General features: G+C 38.4%; 2 protein-coding genes and 1 pseudogene across 2 annotated transcripts; 1 reads left to right on the top strand and 2 right to left on the bottom strand.

Moving 5' to 3' along the window:
- Positions 1-993: 993 nt before the first annotated feature.
- On the bottom strand, positions 994-1,569 carry LOC103710339 (zinc finger protein ZAT10-like). The gene has a single exon (XM_017843604.2). It carries the CDS (start codon positions 1,567-1,569, stop codon positions 994-996), a length of 576 nt encoding a protein of 191 aa, XP_017699093.2.
- Positions 1,570-5,433: 3,864 nt separating this feature from the next.
- On the bottom strand, positions 5,434-10,977 carry LOC103710340 (NADH dehydrogenase [ubiquinone] 1 alpha subcomplex subunit 8-B-like). Its single transcript, XM_039124320.1, is given in 3 exon segments — positions 5,434-5,881; positions 10,769-10,910; positions 10,913-10,977. Coding segments are annotated over 3 exon segments (321 nt in total). The 5' UTR covers positions 10,956-10,977; the 3' UTR covers positions 5,434-5,745.
- A 1,550-nt stretch (positions 10,978-12,527) lies between these two features.
- LOC103710341 lies at positions 12,528-23,985 on the top strand (annotated as a pseudogene).
- Positions 23,986-24,687: the final 702 nt, after the last annotated feature.

Here is a 24,687-nt window from a genome sequence, read left to right as displayed (position 1 = left end):
GTTCTTGCTGTAGCTAATTTATCTAATCATAGCCATTCAAATGAAGGTTAAATCTCTAAATCCTACTTAAAGATTATAAAAACTAGATAACTCATCAGTTTTCTAATATGCATAATTTCATACCGCCATGCACTCAATAAACTCACGATAATTAGCATGTCTGTTGCTGAAACAATGCAGAAAACTACCTTCCAGCGTTCTTCTTCTTTTTTTTTTTTTCCTCATTTGCAAGAAAGTATAGGATTCCTTGCAGCTCCACGGCCCAGAGAAGAATGTTGTGAAGCTGCCACACTTGCTGCTTGTCTCCAACAGAAGCCATATCAATCCCCAAACAAGGGATTCAAGTCCTTCAACATTGGATGCCATGAACCATACAACGCTTGTACGAATACATCCAAGAAAATCAAAAAACACAAGCTTGCAGAGTGCCAGTGGTAGCTCCCTTTCTCCTCACCACAGAGGAGATCCTGAATGGTGGGCCGCGTAGGCAACCACCCAGTCAGCCGCCCTGTTGGTCTCTCTAAATATATGCTTGACCTCGAAGGCCACACCATTCCTCACCATCATCTCAATATCTCCATTCTATTATATGTTAATATTTTACCGGACCACCATCCTCTCCTCAAACGTTATATGGCCCATGCATTGCTTGTTCCACGAAGCAGCTAAACTCGGAGAAAAAGAAAAAGATTCATAACACTAAGAAGAAACAAGAAAATAAAAATACTTTTCCATCAATTACACCGAGTCCTTCCAATCGGGCCCCTTTCCACTTCAGCTAAACTCCATCACGTTTCCGCAACTGGCTGCCGAAACTCTGCCCCTCAAACTATTCTTAATTACCGAACTCTGTAACGTTCTCTCCGATTGTTTCGCAGGCAATTCCAATATTTACTTGGTCCATATTCCGAAAAATATTAGAACGCAAAAGGACACAGGCGAAGATCTGGACAAAGAAGTAGCGAAACGGTAACGGGGAAGAGAGGGAACCTCTTAGAACGGATGCAGCAACGACGATGAATCCTCCGCCAAAGAATCGCCGCCGCCGTATTCGTCATCTCCTTCCTTTCCTTCCGAAGAAAACTTCCCGGGCTTGGGATTAGGAGGGGAAGGAAAGGGCAAATCGAGGTCGAGACCGAAGCCTAGCCCTAACCCTAACCCTAGCAAGGAGCTGAGCTTCCTCGTCTTCTTCTTGACCACCCTTCCGTGGAGATCCCGCTCCCAGTGGCTCTTCATGTGCCCTCCCAGCGCCCGCCCCGTCCGGAACCTCTTCGGACACAGCGAGCACTCGTGCACCCGGGAACGCGCCTTCGTCGTCGCTCGTCTCCTCCTCTTGATCCTCTCCCCGGTTCCGTCCCATCTGCTACCGTCGCCGTCCGCCGCTGCCTCCGCGCCGCCGAGACGACGGAGGTCGCGATCGGCGGCGGGGGGAGGGGAGGAGAGCGCGAGGAGGAAGCGAGCGATGTCGCGCTCTTGGGCCTCCGGCTGGTGGTGGGGGCTCTTCCTGCCCCGCTTCCCGGTGAGGGACCATGTGATGAACGGCGGAGATGGGGTCTCGGCTCGGGTCATTTGGAAGGGGGGAGGAGGTGAGAATAACAAGGGAGACTAAGAGGGAAGGGAGAAGCGACAGAGTACGCTTCGTTTGAACGTGAGAAAAGAGAAAGTGGGGAAGAAGAATAAGATGGATTATTTCATGTGATGCGATATGGAAGAGTGTCAAGACAAAGCCGAAGGAGAGAGATTTTTTTAATCTAACGAAGGAATCGGGACCGCTTCTCTTTGCTTCCACACGCTTCGCTTCGCCGGTGACGAGAACTGGTCTTGCGCGGAATTGGTGGAGGCTTTTGAACGGATGCGGTGATAGGATTCTTATCTCCACCGGCAGTGGTCTCACAAAGGCTTTTGCTCGTTTGCGGGGTTGTTTGTAACGGAGATGCCACTATTCACGAAGGTCGTACGGGCAGCGGCGGCAGCCCATCTTCCTCCCTTCGCTGCAGCGACTTCAGTCTGCGCCTCTGTTTCTTCTGCTTACTTTTGAGATTTACTAATATTTTGGAGACCGAAAATGGGACACGGCTATCTGAAGAAGAAGATAAATATGGTTTGCTTATCTGAGCCTGAGGCCCACAGTTCCAAGCTGGGTCTTTTTCTTGGGTTGGACCATTGAAGATAGGACGGTTGAGCACTGATCGAGGCTGAGGCCTAAAGTCGCCGTTCACGTACTCTTTATTTTCTTTTGGTTCCGCAGAATAGCTATATAAAATATTGTTTTTATTATTAAAAAAATAAAAAGAAGAAGAAGAAGAAGAGTACTACACATTCGGTATAAGCTATGGAGAATGCATAATTATATTTTTTGGATTTTTTGTCAGGTTAAGTGTTAGAGCCTGGTGGTGTTATTGCTGCTCGTAACGGATCTAGACTGGGACTTGCTCATTTGTTGATATTCCATAGAACGTTTACATGCCATATTTTCAAATTATAAAGCAAATAATTGATACGGTCCATCATGAAAGTTGTATCTCCCCACCGCGGCCCAATGCATTTGGAGGCCTGAGGCGAATTCACTAAATGAGGCCTTTTTAAAAAAATAATAATAAAGTTTTTTAATAAATATAAAATACTTTAAAAATTTATTTAGAAATAATTCGTCTAGCAATCTCCACTATTAATTCGTCTAGCAATCTCCACTAAACATGCATTGTCTGGTACAGAAGTAACAGAACAAAGATATAGACAAGCAATCTCCACTATTAAAGAAAAGGAATACTTGATATCTGCTCTCCTAAAATCAGATGAGCAAAGGACTACCATATTCTCATCAAGACTCAAGAGCCTGTCACTTGACCAAAGGCAGAGTCAAATGATGCTGCAAAGATTTCTCTTAGCACATATCAGGCCAAGATTGAGGAGCTGGAGCTTCAGATTCAGAAGTTTATTGCTAAAAGAATTGATCTTGAAATTAAATTGGAAGAAGCTGTGCAGGATTCAGGTGATAAATGACCCCCATATTTTTCAGACTAGCTTTGGCATTTCTTCAAACAGATTCTGAATCTGTTCCAGGGAGGAAAGATATCAAGGATGAGCATTAAATTTGTTATCGAGCTGGGCCCTGTGCCTGAGCATTAAATTTGTTACACAAGTCATGCTTGGGTTCTTTCTCATACCTCCTCTGTAGTCTGTTCCCATTACCCAAGTATCCCAACAAAGAGAACACCCTAGAGGGCCTAAAACCGTTCTCGGAAGGCAGAAACTCACCTCCGGGCTCCGGCGAGTAGGCGACGGTGGCGAGGATGGAAGGCTGGGTCGAGAAGGACTGAAGGAGAAGAGACACCGTCACGCCGGCGATGCCGCCTCCCTTATTCCCTCGTCACTCTCTTCGGCCGAGTGCCGACGGGGAGGACCGACGACGGCGAGAGCGACTGAGCGAGTGGCGAACGGCCGGAAATGGGCGAAGGACAGAACTCGGAAGTCGGAACTCGGAAGAACCGAAGATTGAAGAACTAAGGAGTAAGGACTCAGGAGGAAGTGAGGAACTAGGGAAGAAGGAAGAACCAAAGAAAAGTTTAGAAGGAGGACTCTCTCTGGTTTACTGGTTTTCTCTTATCTGGGATGGCCGGATGGGATTCTGCCATTTTGGACTGGTGAGTGGTGACTACGGCCGGCGGATGGAGAAGACGGGCTATGGAGGATCGTAGGGGTATAGGGCCCTCCATAGCCCCGTTGTCTGTTGCTTGTTGGCCATGCCTGGAGGCTGGAGGCTGGATCGTTCGTACTTCATAGGCAGCTAAGGCAGGGCAGCAGCCAGGTAGCCAGCTATGATTCCTAATATCCCATCATGGGCACTGGCCACTGGGTAGCTGGAGCTGATAGCCAAATTCATGGCGATCCCAGGATGGCGATGAGGGGCGATAAGGCTATCCCAGGCTAGAGAGTGGAGGGCCGGAGGCCTTCCTTTAGGCCGAGGCCTTAGGCGGCCGCCTCGGTCGCCTAAGGCTTGGGCCGCCCCTGCTCCCCACCACCCACAAAAAAAAAAAAAAAAAATCAACCCCAAAAAAGATGAGTGCAGACTAAAATTTCAACAAAGTCGAGTTTTTTTTCTTTCTTTCTCTTCTTTTCTTCTTCTTCTTTTTTTTTTTGGATAGGGAAGAAGGGAGGAAAGAAAATAAACTTGATTATAAAAAAAAATAAATTTTTTTACATAAATATCCTCCTAAATATTAAATTTTATATGAATACTATTTCAAAATTGATATTTGCATACATATCTTAGTAAAACATTTGTTTAGTTGTTCTACCTTTTTTTCTATCCTTATTTTTGCATATGTACTCATGCCATCTAATACTGTTAAAAAATTAATGGTTCAAATTAAAATGACTAAAATACTCTTAATTAGTAGATGTGCAAAAAAAAAATATTTATAAGATGATTGCGATGGAAAACAAACAAGTAATTTCAAAATTCTATCTTATTTTTAATTAAAATAAATTTAGTTTTTATTAACGATGTCAGAAGAAAAGTTATATTAGGAGCATTTGTACAAAAAATAGTGTTTTATGAAGGTAGAAAAATAAATATAAATTTTAAGAATGTACTTACGCAAATTTGAATTTTTAGAAAAATATTCATGCAAAAAATTCAAAAAAATAATGAACATCTCATTCATCAAGCACGCATCTTAGAAATGAACGGTTATAATTAATGGCGTGCATGGGCAGACGGACAGTGCATGCAGTGTAGAGAATAATTTCTTCCACATCGGTGTGGTGCATCACCTGGCGCAAGAAGGCATGGGTGCAACTTATTGATTCATCCAAATTCTAGGCCATATTAGCAACGCAGTCTAGAACCTGGTTGCCCTCCCCAAGCAAAGTTATATAGGTCATCCATCATGACGCACGTTTCACAAAGGAAATAAGTCTACAAGGTTCATGGCAAACCTTTTCCCAGCTTAAAGTTTAAGTCTCAATTGAACCGAGGCTCCATCCTTAAATTGCTGATATCAAGTTTAACAGCCAATCGCATAAAACACAGCCCTCTAAATCTTTCCCAGTCCAAAATTGTCCTCTGCAGCCGATCCATTTTAATAGAAAATGGTTTGCATGATAGCAATCATGCAAACACAAGATATACGTGCTCATCATATATCACTGAGATATGCATTATTGTAGATTAAGCAGCTACTAACAATGGTACTGAAAATAAATTTTCACCAAAAATTAAGTTATAATAAATATTGAGCTCAACAATAATGAGACTCATTTTCCACAGGCTACATCAACTACTCTGACTAAGCTAATCCAAATCATGGCTTCCATGAATTCTAAGATTTTTATGCATGCTCGCACGAAACATGTCAGGTTGTATTGTATTTGATGGAGTCTACTGAACAAGTAAATACACAATCTTCCATTTATGCATCACATTCCCTAAAAAACAAAAACATGGAAGCACCATTGCAGAGGTCTTTAAAACAGATTTTATTTGGCATGATAACACCTTATACAGAAGAATCTGAAAGCAGATTAATTCCAACAGGACTATTGTTGCAAAGAAAGATCAAATACTGATGCCACGTAGAAACATGCGGCCATAAGCCTTAGCAAATTTCAATAACCTGAATTCAGTAAAAGAGTACTTCGATGGCGGTAGATGGTCTCATTAAAGAAAAACAGAACAGAGGAATTCATGAATTGTTGTTTTCCAAAGTTATCCCTCACAATCCAGGAGGCAACCTCCAGCAACTACTCAGAAATTGGGCATGCTTTCTCAAACTCTTCTTGTTCTTTGCGGCATAAGTCAAACTCATTGGTATAGTAATACATGCAGCCTGCATAACCATCCATCTCTTTGGGGCACCTCTGATGAAGCTCCTTCAGCCTGCAGGTCACGAGTTAAAAATTTGAGTATTTTTTAAAAATTATGATTAACTAAAATATTATGAATAAGAGTAATTTATAGGCTAGAGTCTCCCTAGCCTATTTAATGGTTAGCTCCCTTAGGCTCTCTATGTGCCTCTAACTGCTGGGTAACACCAAATATTCTCAATACAAATTGACTCGTCATCCCCCTTCCCCACCAAATACCCACCCACCAAGCCCAAGAGAGGAAAGATCTATCCATATTCATATATGCATTCTATCTGTTGCATTAAATCTATGCGCAAACTTCTAGAGCCTATTGTTTCCAGTTCTATGATTTGTTGTCTTTTCTTGGTGCTTTTACAGATCATTTATTTTTTCATTATACTGACTCTTCCCAGATTTAGGCTTTTTACCATCAAAACTCTCACTTTCATCTCTTCTTCCCACTGCCATTCACACCTACTGCTCCCTCTCATTCTCCTTGTCCCTTTTCCAATCCAAGACAAACCCATCAACCAGAAACCATCATTAGAACTAATGAAAATATTAAAGATTTACCAAGTACAAACTCTTGCTCTCTCCTTTATTAACATTGACAAAGTAAATAATCTACCACATGAGCTCCCACTCATATTGTCGAGAAACTCCAATTAAACCCAGAATTTCCCATACATTGCACTATAAGACATGTCAGCATTGTGTCTATGTAATATATATATATATATATATATATATATATATATTATATATATATATATATATCAAGTAACCTAAAATATATGACCAGGCTCAGATTTATGAAACTCGCTGATTGCTTGCCTGAGCTTGGCCGAAAAAGCACAAGCATCATCTTTCTACTTTATAAAGATCCAATATTAGAGACAGAGTTTGAATAAATGGAACTCCAAGTACATATTTTGTATTGCATAGTAAATAAGGGCTGTCTTTTGAGGTCTGTTTGCATGTTCCTCGCAGTGGAAGAGATTTTTGCAGGCAATGAAAATCCCATTAATGTTTACCATGGATGATGGCCAGAGTGAAAACATAGAAATAAGTGCAGAAGATGTAAAAGGGCATGGTTAGTTATGAGACCTGTCAGAAAGAGGCCTTGGGCCTCAGTAAGTCAGATATGTGCTATAGTAACTCTGGCTTCAGTTTAGCTGAGACTAAGTTTAAGATCCAAATTTCTCCTGCACCAAGTTCAGCCACAACCACCCCATACCAAGCCTGGCCCAAAACCTTACCAGAGTGTAATCATAAAATAAATATTATTTGTATACATGAATATGTTTTTAAGTCAGTCAACCTTAATAAACATAATCTTGATTCCTTCTCAATTTAAGGGGCTGGTACTATGAGTGCATCTGCATATGAGATTTCAAAGTGGGTTTATGACACAAGGCAGGCTTAACATCAGATAAACAGGGTAGCTAAGACACAAACACACATGCACACAGACACACACAGACAAAAAAAAAATGAATAGAATGATGGGATTTTTAGGGTCCGATATGAAAACAGCCAAAACACTACATACCATGCTATGCTATGGAAAAAGAAATTCCAGTGCCACTAATTTTGTCATTCTTGTAGCTAAATTTATCCTTTCACTGGTATAAAGTGGAAGGCTCTGATCACGTACCAAAATTGTCAGGGTCCAAGAATCCAATATTATGTATGTATACCAATATCATGTCCGATCACTAAAAGCATCATGTACTCAGATGATGAAAGATGATAGCTACATGTCTGAGTTTTGATATTCAATTGCAGGGTCCAGGAATCTAATATTCCAACCACAAAGATCAGATCACTGTTTCAACACTTCTTTTTTTAAAGATGGATCTTAGCTCTTATGTAAATCGAGAGGTTGGAACATTGGATAACAAAATCTGTCAGTCTGATTGGATGATCTCAATACCCTGCTTTCTTAATAAAACTCCACTAAAAATTTCCCAACAGTAACTTACATCATTCAGAAATTTTACCCAATCATCATGAACATATTCATCTGATCAAGAATCTCATGACAGGACAGTAGGAAAATGCTCAGGAAGAATATTTAGGCATCAATGACTAACAAGAAAAAAATCAATCATCTAAAGAGGGATATGATACAAACTCTAACTTCTCTATTTTCTTAGAATTATTATATAATGATAGTAATTAATAAATAAATAAAAGAGAAGTCCAAGAAAGGTACATATGGAATTGATTGCTTGTAGCCTATCCACTAACCATTAATTTGATGCAACAGCTCCACGACTCACAATGGTTGTAGTTGATCCAATTTTCTTCTCAAAAAGAAGAGTTGTAATTGAGTTTATGCCAAAAGTGTAATATACCTTCTCTATTTTGTGATTTTCTAAAGAAATTTTGAGTGGGGATCTGGATTTATATTTTCGGAAGCACAAGGCTTCTCTGGTTATGGACTTGTGGATCTTCTAGCAGTCTTGATGTTCTATTTTTGTAGAGCAAAAAGAACATAATTTCCCTCCTTTAACTGGAAATATTGTAAAAAATTTCTGTTGCCTAAAAGTTGAACTGAAGGAGTCATCATTAAAGGTGTATTTTCATGTTGTTTCTCTTTCCATGTAAAATTATATGAGACCAAATTCTCTAAACAGCCAGAATATCTGTCCAGAAAGAAGGGATCTGGATTAATAATAGAACTATAAGTGAAGGAATCAATATAATTAATTATAATTCATTGGTCTTCTCAACTGGAATTCCTGTTGGTGAATGCCAAGAAACCACTGTTAGAGAAATTTTATCAAATGATTAAGCTAGAAATCAGTTAGATGACAATTTCTACTTGAAAACAAGATGATATGTTACTATATTCATTTGCTGCTTTAAAGATGTACATCCTAAATTCAGACATTAAAGAGCCAAAACCACGAGCTTTCAGGCTGTGTGACCTTTTGCAGCTTATCCACTCTTGACCAGCATTTAAATAGTTTTTTTCCTACAGTTGATAAAAGCTGAACATACTACATTAAAGTGTACATTATTTTAAGCAAGTAATATGTCAACCAGAAAGTGAAGTCATAAACTTGATAAGAATGTAGCAATGGAAAGATGTGCATTGAGTCTTGTGAAGTTTATAGGAGATTTTCATACAAGATGATTGTTACCAATTGCAAAAAAAAAAAAAAAAAAAAAGGGTCCCTGACAAAATAGTGGAGCAAAATATTTATCAATAGAGGTTAGATGTTCTCAATAATCATCTTAAAATCTTCTCCGTCCTTGGCATCAATGTAATATGCAGAGCTTCCACTTATTAACAGTTTTATCAAGAAGATGCATAAAATGTTACAAATACAAGAGCAAAAACATAAGCAAAAGTAGACCCCAGGCTCAATAAAGAGATTAGAAGGCAAAAATTCACAAATGAATGACATTCATAAAAATTAAAGAAGGCAACAAGCATACCAGAGAAAGATGCTTTGAAGTATCAAATGATGCTCGTTAAGTTACATAGTTTTAAAGTTTCTAATCCTTCATTCTAGTATAACTAGATTGGCTAGGTCCCCGAAATTTCTCAGCACTAAACTTACTCATAATCATAACCACACCAAGAAAACCTGTTCCAAATGCTTGCAGCGACCTTTAAAAATCTTTCCTCTAAGCTCATTCACATTATGAAATAATCCCTTTCACACTTGCTTTTTACAGATCCTTCCTCACATTTCCAACTCATTCTCTTTTTTTTTAATAAATTTCTGTGCTCCCTCCTTGCAGGACCCTTTGCCTCATGATTGAATAATGTCCTTTCCAAGCATCTAGGTCTTCACTATCTATACTCAAAGCATCTCAATCAGATATCTGTTAACCTAATTGGTGCAACCCCTACATTTTCTCTAATCTATGGCACTCGTTTATAAATTTATTCTTCATAGTTTACCCATTTTTTAGCACACTTTTCTCATCCTTGCAATTCTCACTTTATGTGAATAAAAACTTTTACTCCCATGTTCACATAAATAAGATATTTCAACAATAGAAATTATATTGCATTGATTTTCCCTTTTGCATCATGTTAGATACAGCTTAATTTATCATTAATGAGAAATAGAATTAAGGCATCAACAATGACTAACCAAGTATATCTCTATCATTAATTTTGATTTGGTACTTCTTATATGTTCCACCTATGCATTGTTCAAGCGATTGCCGAAGTTGTATCAGTACCTTCCATGATTCAAATATTTTGATCGCTGCTTTCCAGTTGAACTACATCTGATCAGTGAGGAGGTGGATACTATCATCTGAGTCATCAAGCTTTTCTAGTGAAGCTGTAGAAGGAAATAGGTTCATTGGTGAAGCATGAAGCAGATAAATAGAAGCACCAATAGACGTCCTCACCTCTTTACTCTTGCATTCCTCCAAAGTTATAAGAACAGATAGAGAAAAAGGTTATTGCTTTCCAATCTATATTTTGTCCAAGTGAGAACAATTTTATAACGCACCACTCATCATAAATTCATGATACACAGTAACTGAACCGATTTATCACATCTTCTTACCGACTTCACCAAGGATCTATGGACAGAGAAACACAACTTCAACATCTAATGTGTTAAAAATCCATTGCCCAGTTGAAAAGCTGTCAAACTTATCATAGTAGCAAGGCTTGCAGCAGTTGCAAACAAATTCTAACAATTTTCCAGGACATCAAAATCCTAGCTTTTTTTTTAACCGCAAGGTTACCATCCTCCAAAGGAGCAAGACAGCAAATTAACGATGAAATTCAGAATGCACATTGCATAGCAATCCATCCGAACGAATTAAAAGAAGAGGAAAGAAAAGAATTAACTCGATCATAAATCAATAGATGGATTCGTCGAGAGAAAAAAAGTAACATGGATAGAGACTTGTTCGGAGTGTCGAGAATCCTTACAAATTTAGGACGCAACGAGTGACCGCCCGGCCCTTATCGAGGCATTTCTCCGGGTTTGGGTCCTTCTTCTTGCAGTTGATGAAGGCCACGTTCTCCGCCCGGCACCGCACGGCGATGTGCTTCGACGCCGCCATCAGGACGCCGACGTCGGGATCGGCTCCCCCGTCGCCTCGACGGCGTCCGACATCCCCGCTCTCCCTCTTCCGAACCCTGAGAGATTGCAGCGAGGGTTACATCGAAGAAGGCCAGAGAGTTAGGGTTAGGGCTTTGGGTTTTACCTTTCCTCGAGCTTTCAGGAGCCGATGATCCAAAGCTTTGGGGAAGATGGAACTGGGACTTCGAAAGAAGCTTCCGTTTCGCCCCTATGGATGTGGGGAGAACGGAAGGCGCCTTTGTCAAAGTGGGCGTGCGTGAGACGGACTGAAGTAATGGGCCTCCAAGACCCAGATAGCTGCTGTGAATGGGCTGGTCTGGAAGAGAGAATGGTCCATTGCATACCGAATGCGCTTTGTTTAAAAAATAATGGCCACTGTGGCCTTCTCTTCACCCCCTAATTCAAATGAAATCCTACATCTACATCACGCCCTGTTTGTAGGTCATGTTAAGTAATTTCCTTTTCCTGCACTTTACATGTAGCATAACATGTGCATCTCCCTATATTCATTTGCATGTCTTAATGTTCATATGGGACCTACGTTAAGTTGAAAGTGTGCTTGCTTCTTTTTCTTTTTTTTTTTTCTTTTTCTTTTCTTTTCTTTTTGCGTGTGCATGTGTGGGGGGTGGGTGCTGCTAGGTAGGGGTGGTGGATTAAGGGCGGCAATTGGGTCGAATCGAGCTAGATGGGGGTTAGATAAAAATTCAATCTGAACCGATCAATTTATTAAATAAGTTAAAATTTTGAATAGGAATCTAATCTATTTATTAAATAGATAATCCAGTTCGACCCACGTAACCCATTTATTGAACAGGTCAAATCATGTTAAATGGGTCAATTAGATTTTTAACGGATTACATAAATTTAAACAGATTAAATAGGTTAAACGGATCAAGTTAAGTAAATCAAAAACAAGATAAGCGAATTTTAAATAAGTTAAATAAGTCAGATTATGATCCTACTCAATTATTAAATGGGTCATAGATTTAAGTCTGGACCCAACCTATTTAACAAAACACAATTCAGATGAGTTGACCTATTTATGATCCAAATCTTTTTATGTCAAATTCAAATCTATTTAAAACAGATTGTTCGCTCTTCAAATTGTTGAATCGAGCCATAAATTGCCACCCCCCATAGTGGATGCATAGAAATAGGTTTGAAACTTGTTTATCGTATCTAAAAATGGTTGGAATCTATTAATCAAGCTATATAAAGAGTTAGAATTAAAACATGGAGATTTTAGCTTGATACAGCACACATAAATTCTAATCAGTCTTTAAATACGTTATATTTCAAAAATTCTGAAAAAAAACCAGTCACTATGTTCATACTATGCGACCAAAACATAGCCTATGGGCCTTTCCTGGCCAAATTTGGGCCGGTCCTGGGCTTTTCCCCCGTGTTTGTCCCATACCATCTCTAATCGAACCCAGCCGGTTGCCAGCTTAGCCCTTCCATGCTCTTATCGGCAACAACAGCGACGACTCCCTCCTCTTCTCTTCTGGATCCAAGAAACCCGAATAAAGAAGACATCTAAGGTAGGAGAACCCCAAGTCGGTTCAAGATCCCCCGCATTCCCTTTGGATTTCCCGTGCTCCTTGAATCCAAAAGGGAAGAGTGGAGAAATTGAAAACAGAAGGAGAGAGACAGAGATCGATTCGATCAGAGCCGGATCCAGATCCGGCAAAAGCAGAGAAGAGGGGAGACGATGGGGATTTCAATTTGGCGCTGGTGATCGTGGCGGTGGTGGTGTCCGTTGTGGTCCTCCTGGCGAGCATCTACTTGTTGGTGAATTACCAGCACCCGGACGATGTGAACCAGGCCTACTTCCCGAAGCTAGTGGTGGTCCTCGGACTCTCCGTCGCTGCCATCTCTATATTGATGCTTCCGGCCGACGTCGCCAACCGGCAGGCGTGCCGGCATGCCATTTACAATGGCGCCTGTAACCTCACCCTCCCTATGAAGACCCTCTGGTTCGCCGTCTACATCGCCGACGCCGTCCTCGTCTTCTTCGTCATCCCCTTCGCCATGTTCTACTACGAGGGCGACCAAGACAAGTCGATCCCTCCCAAATCGTTCTTTTTTATGATATTTATTTTAGGTTCTAGGGTTTGCTTTACTATGGTGCTAAAGTGATGGGTGGTTATTGCGCAGGAGTGTGGCAAAGAGGTTGAAGAGTGCTTTGTTGTGGGTTGTGACCTCCGCCATTGTTTGTGGGCTTGTTCTTGGCATTCTCTATGGTTAGACTCTTTTCTTATTTTCTTCAGTTCTCTTTCTATGATTGTTATTGCTTCTGCCTTTTATTTCGTTTCTTGTTCAGAATTATAGCTCTGAGAATAGAATAGTATTTTAAGGTGATCAAAGATTGCCATACTAGATGTTCGTGGGAAACTGGAGGTGGGGGTTTCAGTTAGTGGATTTTGCGCTGCAATTCCTAGGGTTCTTCCTATGCAAAGGAAAAGAGAATATAAAGGAAATTTTGAATTTCTGAAAGGAAAAAGAAAGAGAAACGAGATGCAAGAGATGTTGATGACTGAAGTACTTAGAACACATGTATTGATAAAAAAAAACACACGCATCTGATTTCTTGTATGGATATTCATTGATTTACTATTAATTTGTTCACTTAAGTAGCACTTAGGATTTCCTCCAACGAAAGCTGACAATACAGGAAGCTGCAATCATTTGTCTGCAATTCCAGTAGTAGACCTGCTGCTTTCTTTTCAAGAAAATAAAATAGTATTCGCTTAAAATATGTTTAACGATCCAAAATATTTTTCAACCCTTCAGGAAAAAATAGAGAGGAGAAAAACAAAAGATGTGCTTTACTGTCATTCAATAAATGAAGGCCATGTTGGCTGGTTGAATCATTTATTGGTGTTCGTAGAGATATCATCTGTTGCTATTTGCTTGCAGAAAAACTTTAGGCTTAAGCAGATTCAATCATCTGCTTATAAATACAACACTAGGAATATAAAGATCTGAGAAAGGGTTTTAAGGGACAAGATTATAGCATCTATCACACTCTCTTATCAATTATTATCTTTTTGGTTGGTTAAAAAAATACCAATCTTATTATCAAGTTATCAATTTTAGAACTACAAGATGATAGCTTCCCTAACTCCAAATCCAAAAGTTCAACATACAAGGCTGTGGTTTGCGCGCTACACATCTGAATATTAAATGCAGTTATTCTTGATGCAAATTAACCTATTACTAACAATTCCATACAATTTAACTACAGAACAGCATTGAAGTGCACCCCCAGATCAACCATCCTTCTTCAGTCTAATCTCACAGCTGCCTCTTGCTTTATGCTAAATACCTTCTGAAGATTATTGACACTTATAACTACCCTATGCCTCCCATCCTCTTGTATCTTAAAACTGTAATATTTCCTCTCTTTAAATTGCTAAATTACTTAGTTTGTAAAGTTTGGCTTTTCATATCTTTCACCAACTTCGTTAAATTGTGCTCTTCCTCCGACTTTACTAGTTCATTTCTCTGTGGGATCCATTTGCATCTATGATATTTTATAAATCACTTCTTTCAAGATTCTTGTGTGCATAAGAGTATAGTCAATGTTATTCTTCTACTAATCAATAAGAAATATAACTACAGGGGCAAATGTTCCTTTACTTTGTTGATCATTATTTACCAATCAATGCATCTTAAGTCCAAACAATTCTGATGCAGTGATGATAACAATCTTACAACCTGCTGTGGTGCCACAATTACATTTTTTCTGGTCTTCACTTTCAATTAAAAAAGGAAAACCATAGAATCTACTATTATGAATATTTTATCTCAGGTCAACATAAACCAACTATTCGACAAAAGGTAACTTTATAATGCATTGAGTATACCTTATTTGCATAGTAGGATATATCACAGGAAAATATTTATCTGCATGCTGTAAATACCTTGAGTCCTAAAAGAAGGTTTTCCCGAATCACGTTATGTTTTGAGCTACTCAAAACATCTTGTCAAAACCATTGGAGAATGATAGCTTCTTTGCTTTGTGAAAAGCCCAACAAAAACCAAGAAAGGGAATACGCAGAATACTTAAGAGATGCCATCTTAAGTTAATATTATTATGATATTCGTTTGTCTTTTTCAGTTTGCTAATGTGGTATGACAATATTTATCAAAATACAGTATTCCATATTTAATTTAGCGTTTTTTTGCCTAAGTCTTCCTCAAAAAATGGGAAATTAAAGGAAAACAAGAACACCGCTAAAGGTATTGTTGGACACGATTAACATTCCAATTAATTATGAAGCTTTCTGAAAAAAATTTCCTTGAGTATCTTTGTATAAACTGGCAGTGTTGCATATCTTTCAGTATTGATGCTTATTTAACCAGTCTAGCATGATACTACATGTTACGATGTTTTGCTAAGCCCTGGCTTATGTGGACACGATATCCACTTATATATTCGCCTTTACTTGTCAATAGTTGAAGCTCAAAACCATGTCAGACCACTAACTATGCTAGAATTTTCTGGATTCTCTCTCCTAGTAACTGATCCCTGTGCCAGATCACTTTTCCAGATTCAAAAATGCTATACCAGGAAGTTGACCATGTTGTATAGGTGTGAATCTCTATATACATTATGATCTGCCGTACTGGTCGTACCGGTTTGATCTGGAACCGGTACCGGATTAGCGTGGAATCCGGTACGGTAGTTTTATTGTTGGAGAACCGGTATGGGACGGGTTCGGACGGGTACGGACCGGTATGCGACTAGTGCGGACTCGGTCGCGGGCTGCCACCAGTACATCGACCGGTAACCGGTACGGCGGATCTTGATTAACCCACTCAGTGTACTAGCACAACAAAAAGACCATGATAATGACATAAAGAATGGCATAATTATCCAACTTGTGCCATGAGGACAGTTATATTGAAGGTATATTTAAGCATGTCAATGGCTTAAAGGTTTAAGTTCTTGCACTGATTAGACTAATTTCTTATTTCCTTGCGGTAAATTTTTCAGATTCTTTTTTTATATTATGTTGTTTGGTTATCAGTTTTGGTGCTTCAAAATATTGGGTTTTTAAGATTTTGCTATTCTAGATCCTATTGCTAGTCAATGATCATTATACTATATCCTGAAATTCTTTTACAGGCACCCCAGTATCCTCTAAAAATGCCTGAATCTATTAACCAATAACCAAAGGTTTTTTTTTTCACATGATCGGAACTTTTTACGATAATCCATTAATTGCTTAATACATAATTATTATCTAAAAAATATGAATATCAATGTATGATATTTTTATTTATTGGTTCTGTTGTTGAAAATGCAAGGTATATTGGTATGTCAGAAAGGAGGAGAAGCAGTCTATCAATCATATTTTCTAAAATGTTTTTAGTTCTTCCATTTTGAATCTGAAACAGTTTGTTTTGTAAATCTGCTTTTGTGGCTGCTACTATGCAACTTTGCTGACAGACGTTTTGTTGGTGGTATCAGCTTTGGTAGGTAAAGTGGACTTCACAGTTAGGCACCTCAGTTCTCTGTAACAGCTTCCCCAAGTTCTTGGACAGCATTATCAAGCAGTCAACCTTGTATAAGTCCATTGATTCGGCAGGTTTTCACTCATCATTTATGCACATTTTTCTACCATGTACTTTAATTGCTTTCTTTGGGTCTTGAAACTATGTTGGACTGCATTCAGTTTTATAATTTCATCTCGGAAGTTTCTTTTTGGGGGTTTGAATTTTTAAATTTAAAGAATATAAAATATATACTTTTTAATATAGTAGTTTTCTACCAAATCCGTTTTTTAAATTGTGAAATCCGTGATAGTTTATATTGATACAGGAAATCTTTAATATTTCCTTTATATAATCTTTGGTTGTTGCTCCATGTCTCCAGTGTGCTGCATATACAGCAAATGCTTCTTCAGAAAAACTTGGACAATGCGCACCAGCTTTCCAGAATATGTGGTTGCTCTTACAACGATTGTTGGAATCAGTGTTATTCTCTGTACGTTCCATATTTTGATATTAAACCATTATAGTAGACATTCTTTTTCTTTCTATTTTTCCCCTTTATCCCCTTTGTGAAGTGAAGCTGGAACACAAGATGGTGATATATTCTTTGAAGTGCATGTAATCGTTACTGGTCTAATAGCATGTATTTTTGTAAACAGAGTAATCTGATGCTTGCTTTGCCAGATGCATTTTAGATGTAAAGTTGATAGATGTTTTTAGAATGCATTTCTTTTGTTTATAGGCAATATGAGAATCAGTCTAACTTCTAAACCTTTCACCGAGTAATCTACATTATTCACTAAGCATCCTTGCTATTCCATGCTAGATTTTTGGAGGTGTCGGGATTGCTTGCCTTCCACTGGGACTTATATTTGCATTTATACGGCGCCCCAAGGCTGTCATTACTCGCTCACAATACTAAAGGTGTATCTTGTGTTTCAAACCGTATTAGTGTAGAAAGCCAACCACTATCCTCATTCATATTTGAACATTCACTCATTGTTACTTACATGGCTGTTGTTTTTTCAATATTTGCATTGTGGTCCTGTAGGAAGCAACTGAATTGGGAAAGAAAGCTAGAGAATTGAAGAAAGCAGCAGAAGCCCTTCATCAAGAAGAGCGAAGTGGTAACAAGGGGACGAAAAATGGCGTAAAAATGTAAAAGCTGTTGAAAAGGTACCCCTAATCTTAAAGTGATTGATTTGTCGCATGCAGCTGTCTGGATATTGTTATGTTCCCCCAAGTTGGTAGACAAATTCGGCAAGCTGATCTGCTTCAATTTAGGAGAAAGCCGTGTCAGCATGGTCCATGTGGCCTAAAATTCAGTCCCTTGCTTTTCTTCTTCATAAATGGTTATTATGGTTGATATCTGAAGCCCCTTCATTTAGGTTACATGTTCTTGACTAAGATAAACAATGAAACCAATTCTGATACTGATATATTTTGGAAATCATTATCTTCTTCTTTGTTGCTTAAATTTTTTTATTTCTCAACAGAATATACTGAAACCTAATCTCACTTATGAATACCGGCTGGTCACCTGCCCACTTTCTTTCCTCCCAATTTTATCTGGAAATTACAGAAACCTGTTAGTTGCATAGGCACACTTGGAAGTAAGATGAAAGTGATCTTCTATTTCAGTTAATCCATCTGTTAATTTTAGTTGATATATAGTTTTCTATTCAGATTTTTAATCTGTTCTATGAATCATTCATGTTTTATTTTGTGGTCCTACTAGCCATAAGAACAAGCTTAAATGGTTGGTTGGGCTTAGCTTTGACCGCATGGACCAATATTAGGCTTAGATGTTAGTTACCTTCTTTGGTCGAGCACTGTCCCCCTCCCTCTGGCTTGACTCAGTTCTGTGACATCCTTTTGATATGTGGCTGTTAACCTTTTGTATAAATTGTTCTAGCAGAACCATAATCCTAGATAAGTTTTTAGAAGACAACCTTTTGGTTTGTTCCCCCTTTCTGAGAACTATAATCATTAACAGCATGCTTTAAATATGCTACTTGGTGTTTAGCATTCTTCTTCACCATTTCATCCCTATTTTCCTACTAGTTTTTGATTTCCTATCACAATATCTATCCAAGTTATCTTAGGTGTTTCCATCCTTTTTTGACCTTTAAAACAAGTCTCGATTCCCTTTTCCTTATCGGGGGATTCTAGTCTTTCCTGTCCATTCATAAGTGTTAGTCTGTTCTCCAACATCTCACTCTATATGCACCTCTGACTCTTCCTAACTAGGTTTTTTTCCACTTTTATTGGTTTCTGTTATGGTAGGTTGATAAGAAAATAAAGAAGTAAAGTACTTTTATATTAATCGTAAGGCAGAAGCTCCACACATGAGATGTTCTTCGTCATTTGACTTCACACAAGAAAGTCAGCTTTTATTAACATTTCTATTCTCAATGTTTCATACTTTGGGTTTCTGGAGTAGTGGTTATGGTTTTCTTTATGAATTGGATCCATAAATAATCTTCATGCTATAAAGGTTAGTTTCTCTTGTTATTTGAATTTTGTTTATGGCAATATTCTCTAAGAAAGTTCTATTTTTAATTATCAATCATTAGGAGTTGCTTCTCTTGGAAGGATGATATGAAAGCTTTGGAGGAGATGTATCCTCAAGGAGAAAAGGTGAGGAAATATCATAAAATATCTGGTAAGCATCTTCCTTACTTTTCTTTTTTTTTCTAATTTAATATTTTGTGCTCTTCATTCTGTGTACAGGCAGAGACTGCTTGGGCTCTAACTGTCCTGGCTACTTGGAAACTTATATTGGGGGCTGTTGGGTAAGCACTTTTATCAAAATATGTCAATTAAATATTTTGATATTCCCAGTTATGCTAAGTTGTGTCTTTTCAGTATGCTTGATTTATGAATTTGACAGTTCTAGTATAAGTTGCTTGTTGTAAACTGTGCAGAGAGTATGGAGGATTTGCATTTCTTGATTATTGACTATTGTCTAATTATTTTTGTGAGAGCTTGGCATAAATTGGACTAGCTTAACGCTTTGTAGTGGATTTAGCATTCATTTTCATTTTTCCAATCATATTGTAGTGACATCATTGCAGTGATATTATTGCCATGATGCCCATCTGTTAGTAATTCTCGATATTTTGTGGAGTTATTGCTCCCTATCAAGTCAAATATAGAAGAAATTGATGATTTTTTTGAACCATGAGCTATAATAAAACCAATTACATTAGAATGTTCACCCACTGAAAGGGAGCTCCACTAATTTTCTTGGAAATTCCATACTTGTAGCATTTGCTGCTTTAAATCCCGTCCCCTTCTCATTACCAATCCAGCAACACTGTTGCCCCCATTTTATGCGAAAAATATTAAATAAAATAATCCTGATACGTCCATAAACAGGTTCTAATTGTTCTCTAAAACAACTCTCCTTAAAAAATGAACACATCAGGAAAGCCATACAATAATCAGACTATTTCATAATAAAAATGTTACATCAATCAACCAACTGAATGCTATACACTCTTTAATGTGAGGCCGTCACAGTAGAAAAAGATTGCTTTCAATAAAAAAAATGTGGACAGAAGAGTGACATACCATCAACATAGTGTATGTCTGAAATCAGCAGATGATTCATGTGGTGTTTGAGTCACGCTCCAAACTGATCCAAACAATAATGATGGCGAGGGTTAAAAGTGATGAAAATAAATGCTAATGATTTTGTTGATCTAGTCATACTATCCTAAATATCTGGTACCATTACAAGCAAGTCACATGAAAATCCTTTCTGTTCTTTGAAGTCAAAAAGGAGAGTTACATGTGACTTTTCTTTCTCTTCTATGGCTGATTGCAGAAGCTCATAGAGTCTTTTGTTCACACATCTGAGCTATGCTTACAGATAGGGATCCTTCGTTTCCGCTATAACAGGAACATAAAAGCCTTAGTGGGAGGACAAATGGAGGAAGGTACTAAAGAAAACAAATTTCCAAAACAAGGACTACGACAACATTTTTGTGGTTTATTTAAGAAAGATAGTGAACATCTGGAATACCTTGGAGGTAGGGATAGAGATTGCCTGGTAGTACAGGTGCTAGTTTCCAGCACTATTTGGGGTCCAAATTCTTTTTGAACTCCAAAAACCTAGGATTTGAAATGTGAATTTGTATGGGATATAATGATCAAAAGAAATGTGAATTTCTATGCATATAATTAATGAATAATTATCAAAGACAACATGCTACATCTTCCCATGGTACTAAATTCAAGAGGAATCACATTAATCCATCTGGTCTCTGTCAATGGGAATGCCAAAATACGCCCTAGTATGAGAAACATATATTACTGATGCAATTAATCTATATATGCATCACTTTGAACCCTCACTTTAGGCTTTTGATGACGTGACTACATCTCTAACATTACTTAATATGTCATTATTTTTTTTGACTATGTTTCAGTAATCTATCGGGTTATAAGTGGTAAAAGAATATGTTATTTGTTATCTGGCTGTAAGTATGGGGTACATGTAGGCATGTTTTTACACTACCACGTTTAAACCTCAACCATATAGAGTGGACGCCTGACACATAGTTGAGTCCTAGCTGCATCCTCGTTATCCCTGAATTTGTATTTGATGTTTTATATGCTGCTCAAATTGATTTTTAAACCAAAACTTCCTTTCGCAATCCTATCTTAATCTTCATCTTTTTGTAAGCATCTTCTGTCAGTACTATTCTGTAATAATTAACATTCTCCAGTTGCCTATCAAAAGTCAATTCACTTATGATTAGGACCTTTAGAAGGGCTAAAAAGAAGGAAAAATGATTGAGATGAAGTGAAGTAAGCATAAGCTTACATAGGTAGCAAAAATGGTGCATTTGGATAACTTCCTGTTCCTCAAGCTGCCTGTCCATTCTAGATTGGTTTACACTTAAATCTTATCTAACTTTTCATAAATAGTAGCTGAAAATTGATCTCTGGTGTCATTATATGGCCAATGGAAACTCCCTTAGTAGGGAGTCAGCATGCTCGACCTGACCCTACCCACCCAGCTTGCCAACCCTAATGGCAAGAAGGGTTCATTAGGTTGCTTTTGACAATTAAACAGGATAAGGCTTGTTGGTTACAATTTAAAGCAATTATATCTTGGATGATAACTTCTAGGCGAGGCCATAGCCTATAAGTGAGGCTATTTACTGGGCTTCGGATTTTGATCTTATAGTGACATATTATCTACTTATATTGAAGAATAGTATTACCAGCCAAAAAGGTTTCGCGACATATTGCTTTTACTACCATCAAATAGCCAAGGTTAATGATTCAAATTGTTTGAAGTGGTTCACTCCCAATATTTTGCTATTTCATTTTCCATGATTAATAGCATTGCATGCATCCTGATAAACAGCATCGGTGGTTAATATTGCTTTCCTTTTGGTACTCATTTTAACTTCTATTGATACCTGTCAAGGGTACATAAATGATCCTCCTACCTTTGATATTGTTTTATTGTACAAATTTTGGAGCCTACATTTTTTTTGTCCTGTCATAGTGAGTTGCATGCAATCTATTCTCTGCACTTGTATTTCAGGCTTGATTGTTTCAGTGGCTTGGGTTTGCAACACATCATCATATATCTATTGATCGACCCTCCTCTTTCCCCTTTCCTAAATGAAGTCTTCAATCAAATTGGATGATGTCTGGGGTATGTTTTGCCAAGCATTCTGTTTTCTGTATAGATTTTTTTTCTTTTTGATAATCATTGATCTAACATTTTTTTTTTTTTTGTTGAATCTGAACCAGGTCTTCTAGGTACTGTAGCATTTGCATTTTTCTGCTTCTACCTTCTGCTTGCAGTGATTGCAGGGCAATGATGCTTGGTCTTGAGATTAGTCTTTTTACTATTCACCCAATGAAGTAATTAACTTAAGTTCACAAACTTTTCCATTTGTATTCACTATGTTTAGAATGACTTTTTTCCCCTGTTGCCTGACTATCTACTTTGTTTCAGGTGGGGAGGAACTCTAATGAACTCTTTTCTTTTTAATGTGGCACTCATCCTACTTTGCTCCATCAGGTCTGGTATATTGAAGTCCTTTTCTGAAACTGATATAATGACCTTTTGAGTGCCATACCAGCTTAATTTGGAGAAGACCTGTTGAGAACTTAAAATGGCACTAGCTGCTTTAGTTAATACACTTTCAGTTATTATTTTCCAAGTAAAATCTCCTGATTTTTGATGATACTCTGATGGCATGTCAGCAATAAAATTTTAAACATTACGATTGTTTGGATTTCTTGAAGTGTAGACTGGGTCACGTTCGTGGTGCTTTCCTTTGACAGCGCATATGATGAAATTGTTATCAGATTCCTGTGTCACTGCTTGAGGGACCAAACAGTTCTAGCTAAAGTCTTGATGTCTGACATTACTTCCATTCATAGTTGATTTTCCCTCTTCTTTTACTAACCATGACACGTAGATCCAGTCACGTGTACAAAATCTTATGTGGATGGCATTTTTATCGTTAAAACCCAGGATCTTTTTTTCTTTGACAATCAGCTTGTCCTCAATTTGAGAAGGTTCGAATAGAGGCATAACCATTAATCTGGAAGAGCTTTCTGCTTCATTTGCCACATGTCCAGCCTGCTTAATATCCATCTTTCCTTTTGTCAAGTACTGTACTTGGCCTCATAGGCACAAGCCTTCAATTTCCCTAGATTATGATGGCATTTTTATCTCCTTGTGGAAATTGGTTCTTCCCTTATTATGATGTGTGTGTGGATGATAACGTTCTATGATCTTTCTTGCAGTGTGATTCAGTTCTGTGCTACAGCTTTGGTTACTATGCGCAAGCAACAGCTGCTCAGGAGATATTTGGCCACACTTTGCAGTCTCTTCGTGGAATCAAGTATCTGTACAAGTAAGTCAGAAACTATCCTTACAGTTGATGAGTCATCTTTAGAAGTACATAGTTTACCTGTTCTGAACATAGTACTTTGTTAATTGGACCTGCATTGAAATCATATTTTACAGGTATAACGGTATTTCAATATGCATTTGTCAGTCTGGCAGTGATCACTCTTTTCTACTATGCAGCATTTGTAAGTTCTATTCACGGATTCAGTTCATTAGATATATTGAAGTTGCCACTGACTTCATTGCGACTCCATTTCTTTCAGGGATGGAAAAAGAGAAAAACAAAGGGCAGGTTCCAGCTTCCAGTTGATCGGGTACTACCGCTGGCCAGATTTCCCAGGGATTGCCAAGCAGCTTGTCTATTTTAGAGTGATGGAAGTTTTGTCGGTTGTACTTATAGGTCTCTACAGATGCGAGGAGAATGGATTGCTTCGTGTAAAATATCCGTTGATGACTCTTGAAGATTATGAACAAGGTGATAGGCCCACCTTGGCGCTGTTGGGAGTGGAAAATTGTCATGTTTCTTCGTCGTGTTGTTTACACTTACCCTCTCCTTTTCATACATTTTGATGTATTATTTTGTAGTTGGCTGACCCAGTTCTGTATTTGAATCTAATGAGAGCAAAGTTTGATCATTTTTATGTTGCAATCAGTGGTCACATTCGTTGAGTTATAAGTAAATCGTCTTGACTTCCGGTGGATTTGTGTTCTGAGGGGAGAACTGATGATTGGCGTGGGATGATGTAGTAATATTCCGTACTTTGCACGGCCCCGAACCAACTTGAGCTAAAATTGATAAATTGACCTGATCCAAGTGGGGATAGACGGTTGAACCCAATTTTAGCTGTGGTTGGAGCCGAATTCAATCAGATCCAAGTGAGGCTAGGAGAATGACTGGATGATAAATTTTGATTCATGGAAAGATTGATGAGACATCGACTTTGAATCTGGCATGTGTAAAATCATGAAATTAAGCATCTGTCAGGCGTCGGGAGGAACGGAAAGCATATGAAGGTAAATCGCAACTGAAACAATAAAAAAAACTCACGAAATCAATCCTAGCTCAGATGGAACCGGCCGTCTCTCACCCTCTTAAAGTAATAGGTGCGGCCGTTCTAAAATTTATATTAAAAAAGTCTAACTTTAATGACAACCGTGGATCTACGCCGACGGTTCCGAGCTTCCGATCCCGCGGATCACCGCATCGGCTTAGCACGTGCGATATCTTGGCGCGCGTTTACCGACTTCTCCACCACCACGTGCCCCTTGCGGGAGCGGTGGCCCGCAAGGACCCGACCCCACAAATGGATAAAATTTCCTGATCTGCCCCTCCCGCCCCGTCTTTTACCCCTCCCTCCTCTATATTAGGAG

The sequence above is a fragment of the Phoenix dactylifera genome, chromosome 3, assembly GCF_009389715.1.
Source record: "Phoenix dactylifera cultivar Barhee BC4 chromosome 3, palm_55x_up_171113_PBpolish2nd_filt_p, whole genome shotgun sequence".
Classification (NCBI taxonomy): Eukaryota; Viridiplantae; Streptophyta; class Magnoliopsida; order Arecales; family Arecaceae; genus Phoenix; species Phoenix dactylifera.
The sequence above is the reverse complement of the archived record's forward strand: the minus strand, read 5'-3'. Positions and strand labels throughout refer to the sequence as shown.